The sequence below is a fragment of the Trichomycterus rosablanca genome, chromosome 6, assembly GCF_030014385.1.
Source record: "Trichomycterus rosablanca isolate fTriRos1 chromosome 6, fTriRos1.hap1, whole genome shotgun sequence".
NCBI classification, from domain to species: Eukaryota; Metazoa; Chordata; class Actinopteri; order Siluriformes; family Trichomycteridae; genus Trichomycterus; species Trichomycterus rosablanca.
In genome coordinates this window covers 3,436,569-3,450,110 of record NC_085993.1, presented here as the reverse complement: position 1 = coordinate 3,450,110, position 13,542 = coordinate 3,436,569, and the positions used below count along the sequence as shown (strand labels likewise).

At 39.5% G+C, this 13,542-nt stretch overlaps 2 protein-coding genes across 2 annotated transcripts in view; both read right to left on the bottom strand.

The window, feature by feature from the left end:
• Nucleotides 1–13,542, bottom strand: part of LOC134316703 (zinc finger protein ZFP2-like) — a 445,247-nt gene that overhangs the window by 78,073 nt on the left and 353,632 nt on the right. The window lies entirely within an intron of this gene.
• Nucleotides 4,354–7,630, bottom strand: ptmaa (prothymosin alpha a). The gene is made up of 5 exons (XM_062997276.1): nt 7,497–7,630; nt 5,441–5,512; nt 5,239–5,329; nt 5,052–5,125; nt 4,354–4,966 (listed from the first exon to the last, which is right to left on the bottom strand). Exons 1-5 carry the CDS (start codon nt 7,539–7,541, stop codon nt 4,928–4,930), a joined length of 321 nt encoding a protein of 106 aa, XP_062853346.1. The 5' UTR covers nt 7,542–7,630; the 3' UTR covers nt 4,354–4,927.

Below are 13,542 nucleotides of genomic sequence, written 5' to 3'. Positions count from 1 at the left end.
AATAACAATACCTTCAGTCATTCTTGCTGAACGTGAGGGAATAATAACATAACACGTGTTAAGGGGGTCAGAGAAACAATTTTTGAACACGAGGGTCTAAAAGTAACAAACGTTGACCACTGCTGGTGTAGAAACTTCTGTAATGTCATTCATCTTTGTGTCCTGGCCTTCTAATTATCTGTTAGATTAGAATTGACTGAAGCTGGTGATTTACATAATGTTAATCTGAATGCATCAATTAAAATGAGACAAAACCTGGTGTCACATTACGCCGATTTATCCAGATGGTCCTTCATAAATGTATCCAGGAACCATAAAACAGGTCTGGCGTAAATAAGAGTTGCAGAAATCATTAAAATCCCCAGGACTGCAATGAAACACTACATTCTTAACACTCATATACAATCGTTTTAGTTAATCAGTTAAACACTGTGCAATATGTCAAAAAAACTGACAACTAATAAGAAGGTCCACAGTTCAAGCCCCATCACTGCTAGGTTGCCAATGTTGGGCCTCTGATATAACCCTTAATTGCTTGGATTTTATATAGTCAGAATTGTAAATTGGCTTAGATAAAAGCGTCTGGTAAATGTAAAAGCTGTAACTCACCTTATTCTGATCAGTGGGTCTGGCATCTTCTAAAACAGCGGGTGCAATGTGGAAATACAGTCTGGACAGGGTGCTAGAGTTTGGCTGTGACCGCAGGCAAGAAGTCCCAGGACCCATGTTGCTTTGCGGCACCCATTGTGCTGCTCTTGGCCAATATTTAAAAAGTATTATTCATACACATGTAGTGTGGATGTCACATGGCTTGCGTCCAGTGTGTGGAAGGAGCTAGACAAGTTCTTTGTGTGGGTTTTCTCTAGGTACTTCAACAGAAAGTGAATTTGCTCTAAGTGTAAGTAAGTGAACGAAAGTGTAAGCGTGTGGTGCCATGTGATGAATTGGTGCCCTGCCCAGGACGTTTCTGCATTATGCGTGCTGTTTAAAGACCAACTGTGCCAGACCAATTCATTTCTGATTAGTTATTAGTTTCTGCAGTCAGTCTCATATGTGTTATAAGGAATCATGGCCACATTGGTGACATTGCAACATGGAAAACTGTACACTCCCTTTCCATTACTGGATGGTTAGGGAGGGTGAAAAAGTTACAACACAGCAAATGGGCTATAGTCAGTAATTGTATCCTCACAAAGTGCTTCCATATAAAAGGTGTATATTATAAAATGGTCAGATGCACCAACAGGACAGGTGAGCTGAATAACATGCTGGTGTGTGTGGATAAAATAATGTTGTCTTGCTGAAGTTGTAAAGGATAAATTAGGGTGACATACTGGGATGTAACGCAAACGTTCAGTATAACTGTTTTACATGTGTTGTAGCAAAAGCAGAATTATATACTGTATGTAAAGATCTGTTTTTTAGGTCAGTTACTGTGTGAAAGAGACGTGCAATAATGAAAGATAGAGTGTTTTATTAGATGACTCATTTAATGTTTTCTCAAGGCCTGTCCAAACTGTGGGAAAGTGATGATATGCAGCTCTTATTCAAGTGTTTCTGCAAACATGTGCAGTAGGGACTGTACCATTTCACCTTCCTAAAAGCGATAGTGAAAGTACAGTCTAAGTAACTAAAAAAGACCGAACTATAATCTCAGAAGTAGATCATCAAAAGTGATTTGTTCTCTTAATAGATTAACTTAAAAATATATACTGTATACATACACCGATCAGCCATAACATTAAAACCACCTCCTTGTTTCTACACTCACTGTCCATTTCATCAGCTCCACTTACCATATAGAAGCACTTTGTAGTTCTACAATTACTGACTGTAGTCCATCTGTTTCATGCTGTTCTTCAATGGTCAGGACCCCCACAGGACCACCACAGAGCAGGTATTATTTGGGTGGTGGATCATTCTCAGCACTGCAGGGAAAATGACATGGTGGTGGTGTGTTAGTGTGTGTTGTGCTGGTAAGAGTGGATCAGACACAGCAGCCCTGCTGGAGTGTCCACTCACTGTCCACTCTATTAGACACTCCTACCTAGTTGGTCCACCTTGTAGATGTAAAGTCAGAGACGATCGCTCATCTATTGCTGCTGTTTGAGTCGGTCATCTTCTAGACGTTTATCAATGGTCACAGGATGCTGCCCACGGGGCGCTGTTGGCTGGATATATTTTTGGTTGGCGGACTATTCTCAGTCCAGCAGTGACAGTGAGGTCTTGTCAGTGTCACTGCAGTGCTGAGAATGATCCACCACCTAAATAATACCTGCTCTGTGGGGGTCCTGACCATTAAAGAACAGGGTGAAAGCAGGCTTAAAAAAGTATGTACAGAAACAGATGGACTACAGTCAGTAATTGTAGAACTACAAAGTGCTTCTATATGGTGGAGCTGATAAAAGGAACAGTAAGTCAGTAAGGGACAGTGGTAGCCTAGTGGGTAGAGCTTTGGGCTATCAACCGGAAGATTGGCGGTTCAAATCCAGGCTCTGCTAAGCAGCCACTGTTGGGTCCTTGAGCAAGGCCCTTAACCCTGTCTGCTCCAGGGGCGCCGTACAATGGCTGACCCTGCGCTCTGACCCTAGCTTCCAAACAAGCTGGGATATGCGAAGAAAGAATTTAATTGTACTGTACACCTGTATATGTATTTATGACAAATAAAGTATATCAAAAAAAAAAAAAAAAAGTGTAGAAACAAGGAGGTGGTTTTAATGTTATGGCTGATCAGTGTATATATTATAGCCATATATAATGTGATGTGTTTATTCTTTTGAACCTTTATTTAACTGACAAAAGCACTGATCCAATGTTTTCACAGATCAACTAGAATAGGATGCCTACAACACACTTCTTTTATTAATTAGCCTCTGCATCAGTGGTTCCTTCACACATATGTTAATCACCCCTGCCGTGGGCACTGATGCACCTCCATACCATGACGTCATCTTTTGCACCTTGTAACAGTCTGAGTGGTAATTTTCGTATCAAATACTTTTTGCCAAATAGTGCATCTATCTGATTCACACATTTAATGATTAATTTATAAGCAGCACCTACCGTATAGATGAACTTATGCATATACAGTTACTGACTGTAGCCAATCTGTTGCTGTATTCACTTACCTGTACCCTATTTAACGATTTAATTGGACCCCCATAGGACCCACACTGACCAGATGACACTAGTGATCTCTAGTAATAGAACATAGTACTAGTAATACTAATAGTCACCAACAGTGAGGGTAAATACTGTTCCTAAAAGTCCCATTAGCACCTAATACACTCCTAACAGAAGAGAACAGCACACACACACACGTCAATACCATGTTAGTGCTGAGAATGTTTCACCACCCAATTATCATCTGGACAGTGCAGGTCCTGTGGGGGTCCCTTTCAGTTGATAACAGGCTTGAGGGACGTGAGAAGGCGTACCGCGTACGCAGAACAGATGCCATGTGTATAATTACTTTTTTACACTATATTTCATCACTTAGTCCTAGCCAGTTACTAAAATACTTACATTGCACCAAATATGAATGCTGGAATGTAGGAATTTATACTGAGAAGGACAGTAATGGCATAAATAAGCCATAAATGATCATTATTTATGTCATAAGTGGCATAAATAATACTTATTCAAACACTTATATTTCTTTATGTTTGCAGAATATGGTTATATGGTTTATGGCAGATATGTTTTATAGGCGTGTGTTTTGTTTATATGCTTGTACTTTGTTTATGTGCAAATATTTATACAAGAGGATGAACGGAAATTTGGACAGCCTCTGCCAAAAAGTTAAAACCTTTAGTACAGAAGGTTTCATTCAGTCACGTCTTAAAGTATTTGTATTAGGAGATCAATTTAAATCCATTGAAATAAGTGTATAATGACTCTTTTGAGCGATGTTGGCACAAGCCTTTCTAAAGCCTGCCAATTCATGAAGGACATGATTACTCAGTAAAGAGGGTTATCTGGTGTGAAAAAACAAGTCTTCAGTACAGCGCCCCCCAGGAACAAAACTGGGTATTACAGCAGAAGGTGCAGAAGGTCAACAGTAAAGTACACTATTGGATTAAGGAAACATGAAATAAATGCTTCAAAATAAGATGAATACCTTAAATTGGAAGAACTCACACAGCCGAATGTATTTTTTATTTAATATCGTTTATACCGGAACTTGAGGTTTTAAGGCATGAATAATTTGCATTGACATACAATTTCCCTGTAACATATTCCTGCAATATGAGAAGTGCATATCTGAAAATTACGCTTGTTTATATCTAGTCTCCACACCTGTGACATTAAAAGCTCCTCTAAAAAAGTCAAAGAAAAACTAGGTTAAAAAAATTAGGAACTCACAAAATAAAATTTCGGTTTATTGTCGCACAACAACTTCACACATACATCAAACAGGCCACAATAGATAGCAATTTAATAGACAAAGCAAGAAAAGATCCATCTTTTCTTCAGCCTTGCCATCTCATACAAACCAACTAACTGATGTACATACACAAAGTACTGGAATGCTCTGAATTAAACGGCTGTTGACTTTTTTTTTCTTTACAATTTCAGTTGAGATAACATGACACGGCCAGACCACAAGTAAAATCTATTTCATAGAGAGGCTTCAACTTCAAAGCACCGTTTGGTAACCAGAGATCACTGTCAAAAATGGCTGACCTCCTAACAATATGTACAAAAATATAAAATGTAAATAAAAATACAAACAAATTCTCCTTTAAAGTATCTTGTAAGAAGGTAGAGCTTTGAAGTCTTCGTTGTTTCTACAAAATTTGCAGTTAGGTGTGTGTACACAGATGCTGAACTCTACTTGATGATGACCACGTTTTTTTCTCTTTTTCCCCCAGTGGACGAGTTAAGGAGAGGTTGGTTGGGAGGAGGTTTAGCAGGTCGACCCTCTTTAATCATCCGTTTTCTGCTTCTTGGTTCCGACGTCCTCCTGAAAACAGGTTCATACAAGGTTAATCACAGTGCACCAGGTTTAGATTCGGGATGTTTTCCACACTAGATCATTTTGAACTCACATCCTCATCGTCATCCTCAGCTGCCCTTTTCGCTGTTCCACCCTCGGCCTCTTCGTCTTCTTCGTCTTCGTCACCTGAAACATTGTGAGTTGAGGTCAGGGTGGTTTACACAGGAGTCACTTAACACACATGATGTTGCCAGGCATAACAGTCACTGTGACTTTTACGGTATTGTGAAAAAAATTACCCTCTCCATCATCCTCTTCATCCTCTTCCTCACCAACATCTTCCTCCTCTTCGTCTACTTCGTTTTCCTGATCGCCGTTCTCCTCATTATCCTGAAATATAAACATTTGCTTATATTTATGATTCAGAACGTGTCAAAATTGATGCATTTCTGGGACTTTCTAGAACTGACAGAGGAAGAGGAGGAAAGTGAGGGAACCTACTGCATTGCCATTGGCTGGAGCATCCTTTCCATTTTCTGATTCCTCCTCAACCGTCTTCTTTTCTTTAAGGTCCTACAGCAAAAATCACGTTGTTATTATTATTACTTACATTTACACTAGTTGTGCAAACTAATAAAACACGATAACAGACAGTTTTGCTTTTGGTTTCACCAAAAACCCGCTTAACTTAAAGCCCTTGGAGGCTGATCATCTCCCCACCTACTTTAAAGCGTCTCACTGAAGTGGTGTAATCTGATACGCCAGTGCTATCGAGCTGTAGTCCAATAAATAATCCACACTATAGGCTTGGGCGAAGACACGCCCGCGGAGAGACTACAACTCCCAGAATACATTGCGCGGATTATTTTAGCATGGCCAATGGGAGCGCTGGGACGAACCGAGCAGAACGAGGCTCAGTTAGATTAACCCGAGTGAGAGAGGGAACAATAGAGACATGTATAGTCTATGTAGGATGTCCTATAATAGTTCATTTTACCACATGTGGTTTATTCTAGCATCATATTTTATATAAGTAAAGCATCATTACAGAGCTGAGCATGACATTAAACTTTATTTATACAGTATATCCACTTTTATTAAAAATATATAGGCTAAATAAAATTGTGGGTTTTTTTTATTCCAGAATGGAGTGGTCATAATGTTTAAGGATTTATCTATTGTAGTAGATAGTCTATTAAACTGAGGTGGTAATCCTCAAGCTTTAAGCCGTTTAGTGCTACAGTTACGCCTCCTTCACTTCACGCACCATCCCCATTACATTACATGCCAGTGCTTTAAGCGCCAGTGACTCGCTTGAATAATCCAGCCATCCACACGTCCATTTATATATAAAAATAAATAAATAAATAAAAGATCCCGCCTATAATGAAAACACTCGATGACTTACAGGCTAAACTGATCGTGATCTGCACTTGGTCGGTGTATTAAAGGGCAGCGCGCATTGCAAAGCACCCAACAAAGGACACATGCCCATAAATGCGCCACTGCCATTACGCGTTTGTGATCAAAGTTTGGCTTTTGATAGGCTACCAGGTTTGAACTTTAAAACAACAAGAGGAAGAGTCAGACCCTCGATGGGAAGTACTTAACTTGCCTGGTGTGTCGGTGTGAACCTGGTCGTAACTCAAACACCCTACACTCAAGTACAAACCTGTGAGTGCGCTTTTAAGAGAAAAATACGGGCATTGGAAATGGAATCCCTGTCGGCGCGCACCAACCCTATCTAAAATTAACCCGACCCATTTAAAACAACAAGATCAGGTCGTGTATGTAGGTTAGCTAAGCCTCACCATGCAATGCGATGCGTGGTTTATGATCAAAACTTGACAACTCTATGTGCAATGCGTTGGTTGAAAACGCACGGAATTTATTATTATTCTAATGTTTATCCAAGGCGCAGGGGGATAAATAATCCTGAACAGGTCTAATGATTATTAATCAGCCCCCGCTCATGTTGTCTTATTTGTCTTTACAGCCGTAATGAATCTGTTTGTGCAGCAGTAATGTGCAAACCCATGCAAAGCGCATCATTCATCATTCGGATCCAGGCAGCGCCGCGTAACTTATATAGGCTCCAAGAGCGCACCGAATGCAACACGCACCTCCAAACGCATCAGCGCGCATACAGTATAATCATAACGATGCTCAAACACAATGAGGTGCTATCTCTGGGTTAGACGGAACTTAGTGAAGTGAAAACCAAACCAAGGTTGAAAGCTACTTTTTAAAACGGGGAACCGAAACGCGTCTAACAAAGACTCGGATTAAGACAAGACAATGCCAGAACCCGGCTGCAAAAATGTTTTCTTATAGCAGTCTTAACTAAAGTGTGAAAAATGTTTATAAAAAGCGCGTCTAGGGGAATGAAAAAGCGCATCTGTGTTTTATAAAAAGCTTTATTCCATGCATGGTCATCAAGTAAGGAAAAATCAGTACCCTGTAACCTAAATGCATCATGCAGCATACAGACCAGTCAAAACCCATGCGCGCTTTTAGTTCCTAAATAGTGTAATAAATAGTATAATAAATGACCCACCTTTGCGGAGATTTCCGAGCTGGTGTCGACTTTTGCGTCAGCCATTTCTGCCCCAAATGTGATCGGAATAAAATAATGGAAAAAGATGGGGGGAAGTCCAAAAGCCCGCTTAGGAAAAAATGAAGGTTTAGTTGGTGCCTGTGGCCAAACTCCTCCGCCAGCGCGCCTCTTAATATAGACAAATGGGCGTGGCCTAAAGGTGGCCGTGTCTAGAACTGGGCGGGGCATATTCAGTGTACTTGGGTGTACGTGGGCGGGGCCAGGGGCGGGCTGTATTCCGTGATTGGTCAATAGACAGCCGGTCTGAAACAATGGACAGTATTTTCACAGTGCTTGCAAATCAACCTTTCTGGGTCATTTATGTGCCTATAGTAACTGTATTGCTCTGTGCTATGACTGATTAATGGCTTTGGCTTATGTGAGCTTCCTCACCTAAAAAAACAACAATATCTATATCTAGTGAGGGAGGGAAAAGAAAGAAGGAGGAGGAGGGTGGGATGACCTATAGACTAACAAGATGCATAAATCAGTTATAAGCTGATAGGGTAGTTTATTATGCTTTATTCTTTCTCTAATGTGCTTACAGTGTACATATTACAATAACCTGACATTAGAAATGCGTTTGGGTATTCTGCAATGTTCAAATCCTGTCGTATGAGATGCCAGATGCTTTATTTTTCTTTTATTTCCAAATTTTCCAGACACCACTACATCATTAAATGCAACACTATTAAAAAAAACAAAGAAACAAGGTCACATAATTAAAGATCAAAGGAATGTATTGCGGCACTTCAGCACAACTCAGTGGGTTAAACCGGCTGTTTGATTGACAGCTCTCGGCCCCGCCCCCTTCTCAAAATCCGCACAGCTTCGTGAAGACTCGGACTGGCGGAAAATGCCGATCACGGGTCGGTTTTTTTCCGTTTTCGCTTATACCGCCTGCACCGCTGTGCGTGAGCGGACGCTGATCTGAGAACAGTGTTAAAACAACAGCAGTACACATAGGACTCGAGTGCGGTATCTCCGCTCTTAATGAGTAAATACGACTGCTAATACTGATACAGCAAGTTAATTACAGCATAATCTATCAGTATTCTCACCTTTTCTAACGATATACCTTTATAAATAACCAGGTTTGCCATTTAAAAACGATTTCGGATCAGTTTGTGGCGTCTCCGTATTGTAGCCACTTAACACTTGGCCACGGCAAATCTGATCCCAGAACAGTGAGTACAGTGTAAAGAAAAGAAGCGCTTTGTAAGCAAAAACAAACCAGGAATCCACGTCAAACCAAACAAACAGAATTTTATTACAATTTTATAAACGTTTCCGAGAAAATTATGCCATAGTTATGTTCCATACACGATCTTTTTCTGGCTTTCGAAACGCCGTTGCCACAACCAAGATGGCGTCTCGACCAGTCGTGACCAAAAAAAACAACCAAACGACGATTTCATCTAAGCTAACTTTGTTCTCTGTCAATGTGGTGAAAATGCAGTCTTACTTAGTCGGCTGTATACCAGTGTATGTGCTATTCACTGCGATAAAAGACAAAACAACAGGAAAACGAAGGAACCATGTACCTCACCAAGATGGCGGAAAAGTGAGGCCGTGTGGCGTCTTAAATCACCCGATTGGACAATGCGGAGGAGCGAACACAGACTTGACGCTTTGCGAAAGCTGATTGGGTGAATCAAATGTCAATCATGCGAAACTCCCGCGCAAAGGGATTGTGTAAAACCTGGTGCCGACTCCATTTGTGGAACGGATTGTTATAGTCTATTGTTTGCATGAAGACGTTTAACTAAACTAACAATCACAATTTAAAGCACAGCTATTCTAGTTTTTTTGGGTTGATTAATGGTAACAAGCACTTCAGCTGTAACAGAGCTCTGACAAATCCTGAAAAGTCATTGATATTTGAGACTAACTTTGTTCCAAAGAGGACATGTAGTGGGTGCCTACATTGCAGGAGCATCAATTACATAAACTACTATACAACAGCATTTAATGGGTAATAAAGCAACCCCCAGTCTATGTCAAACATGGACAAACATTATCAGTCAAAAAAACAGGAGTTTCTAGTTAAAGCTCACTGATATGTCAGACACATTTGCTAAACACCCTGAACTACACAGCCACAAAAATAACCACAGAACTGAATGAGCACCTGCATGATCCAGTTTCAAGAAAAAACGTTGTGCTCAACAAAGCTAGAATCCATGGCAATGCTGCTATGTAGTATAATAGGCTAATGTAAAAATACATAACTTGGTGTAAAGAGCACAAAACATGGAGTCTATAGTCTATTTCTATAATAAAAATGTTTTATTATTTACATCTTACACTGATCAGCCATATCATTACAACCGCCTCCTTATTTCTACACTCACTGTCCATTTTATCAGCTCCACTTACCATATAGAAGCACTTTGTAGTTCTACAATTACTGACTATAGTCCATCTGTTTCTCTACATACTTTCTGAACCTGCTTTCACCCTGTTCTTCAATGGTCAGGACTCCCACAGGACCCCCACAGAGCAGGTATTATTTAGGTGGTGGATCATTCTCAGCACTGCAGTGACACTGACATGGTGGTGGTGTGTTAGTGTGTGTTGTGCTGGTATGAGTGGATCAGACACAGCAGCGCTGCTGGAGTTTTTAAATACCGTGTCCACTCACTGTCCACTCTATAGACACTCCTACCTAGTTGGTCCACCTTGTAGATGTAAAGTCAGAGACGATCGCTCATCTGTTGCTGCTGTTTGAGTTGGTCATCTTCTAGACCTTCATCAGTGGTCACCGGGGCGCTGTTGGCTGGATGTTTTTGGTTGGTGGATTATTCTCAGTTCAGCAGTGACAGTGAGGTGTTTAAAAACACCATCAGCGCTGCTGTGTCTGATCCACTCATACCAGCACAACACACACTAACACACCACCACCATGTCAGTGTCACTGCAGTGCTGAAAATGATCCACCACCTAAATAATACCTGCTCTGTGGGGGTCCTGTGGGGGCCCTGACCATTGAAGAACAGGGTGAAAGGGGGCTAACAAAGCATGTAGAGAAACAGATGGACTACAGTCAGTAATTGTAGAACTACAAAGTGCTTCTATATGGTAAGTGGAGCTGATACAATTGACAGTGAGTGTAGAAACAATAAGGTGGTTTTAATGTTATGGCTGATCGGTGTATATTCCCTCTTATTTGTTATATTAAGTGCACTACAATTTTGACAAATGCATTTTTATTATTGGATCTATTGGGAGGACATCAGTTCCAGTGATCGCCTTGTATAACAGCCAATCGTACTGCTGAATTTATTTAGGATTAGTTTGATGAACATCTGAATGAAGTTCAACATCTCCAGAAGTCTTTACAAACCCAACATTTAAAGGTACGTTTCATTGTTCTTTATATTTAATACACAGATTCTACAATACACAGATTTTCCTTGTCTAAAGACTAAAACCTAATATATTTATATTTTCTTAGTGTGTTTTTTTGTATTCTTACTGAGAGCATACAGCCAATATGGTGATAAAGTTCATGATCAACTTTCTTTACTGGTTATCCTTTAAAAACATTAGTCTTAAGACAACATTAAATATTAACTAAATGAGCCAAACACAAAAGGCTCTAAAGGAAATTAATCAGATCGTAGTAAAACTGACATGCATATCATGGGTAACCTGTGCAAACACTGTGATTCATTCTCTTCTAAAATGAAGAGCGAAACTCACCTGAGCGCTGTTATTTATGGTTTACTCACAGCAATTATTCGCCAGCCTCTGCGAAAACTGAAAATGTACACCAGAGAATCTACCATACAAATGTCTTCACTCATAGAAATAGAAAAAAAGGATGCATTCTGATTACTAAGGTCCATCATTCCTACTTCTGTATAGGCCTATAACAAATCCCCTTGGTTCATGGCATTTGTACAGTAACTGAAATAGATAACTTTATTAAGGCAGTGGGTGCATGACAGATTTCATGACAGAGTTTCACAGCGTCAGATATGGCCTTGCAAGCATCACATCTTAGGTTGTTGCATAATGTTCCTGTAGAAGTTTTAGGATGCATGAAATTTATGTTTTAAAGGACTCGCTAAAATAAAACATATCTGGGTTTAATTAGCTAAATCGGCTTGTCAATTAAGTTTGAGTTTGTTTGAGGAACCATTGGACATTTTTTCACCGGTGTAGTTTGAGTGTTGTGTAATTGGTGCCTGTACTGTAGTGCTTTTAATCAAGCATATTTTGTGTTATAGTATTTTATGTTTATTGATCTACGCTTGTCCATTGTGATAAATATGCAATGACAGATTGAGACTATCGGAAAGAGGACAGTAACCTTTTCACAGCACTGTTTATATTTTATTTTAATAAAATTTATTCAGCACAGTATATGATCATTGGGTACCTAGACAATGGTAACACTTACAGTGCTAACTAGACAATGGTAACTAGACAATGGTAACACTTACAATGGTAACTAGACAACGGTAACTAGACAATGGTAACACACAACGGTAACTAGACAATGGTAACACTTACAATGGTAACTAGACAATGGTAACACTTACAATGGTAACTAGACAATGGTAACTAGACAATGGTAACACTTACAATGGTAACTAGACAATAATAACACTAACAGTGCTAACTAGACAATGGTAACACTTACAATGGTAACCAGACAATGGTAACTAGACAATGGTAACACTTACAATGGTAACTAGACAACGGTAACTAGACAACGGTAACTAGACAATGGTAACTAGACAATGGTAACACTTACAGTGCTAACTAGACAATGGCAACACTTACAGTGCTAACTAGACAATGGTAACTAGACAACGGTAACTAGACAATGGTAACACACAACGGTAACTAGACAATGGTAACACTTACAATGGTAACTAGACAACCGTAACTAGACAATGGTAACACTTACAATGGTAACTAGACAATGGTAACTAGACAATGGTAACTAGACAATGGTAACACTTACAATGGTAACTAGACAATAATAACACTAACAGTGCTAACTAGACAATGGTAACACTTACAATGGTAACCAGACAATGGTAACTAGACAATGGTAACACTTACAATGGTAACTAGACAACGGTAACTAGACAATGGTAACTAGACAATGGTAACACTTACAGTGCTAACTAGACAATGGCAACACTTACAGTGCTAACTAGACAATGGTAACTAGACAACGGTAACTAGACAATGGTAACACTTACAATGGTAACTAGACAATGGTAACACAGTGCTAACTAGACAATGGTAACACTTACAGTGCTAACTAGACAATGGTAACTAGACAATGGTAACTAGACAATGGTAACACTTACAATGGTAACTAGACAATGGTAACTAGACAACGGTAACTAGACAATGGTAACTAGACAATGGTAACACTTACAATGGTAACTAGACAATGGTAACTAGACAACGGTAACTAGACAATGGTAACTAGACAATGGTAACTAGACAATGGTAACTAGACAATGGTAAGCCTTACAAGACTCTTTTTATTACAAAATATCATGTTTTTCTTTTAGCAAAGTCAGTAACCTGTAGCTCTGTATATTAGTGATCGATTCTACAATGAATGTGTAAATATGTGTGATACATGTTCAACAGTCAACATTCGAGGGTCAGAGATAGCAACATGCATTCATATATTTATTTTCAGTAATCATGGTGGATTCTTTTACTTCTCCCCAGTAACAGTGACCAGGTCATCAGTTATTCTGTGATTGCCACCCTGGTCAGGCTGTGTTCCTGTCTTACCCCAACCCTGATCAGGATTTAATGGAAATTCACTAGTAAATTTATTTGCTGCTTTGGAGTTTATTGAGTATAAAATATCCTTCACTGATTACCTAGCATTTATTTCTCTAAATTTCAGACTACTAGTGTTCCAAGCTCTTTGTCATTTGTCAAACAGCGCATTGTTTAATTTCCTTTAACTGCAATACAACAAACTTTCTGTAAGACCCTTATTTCCACAAAGTGAAGAAGT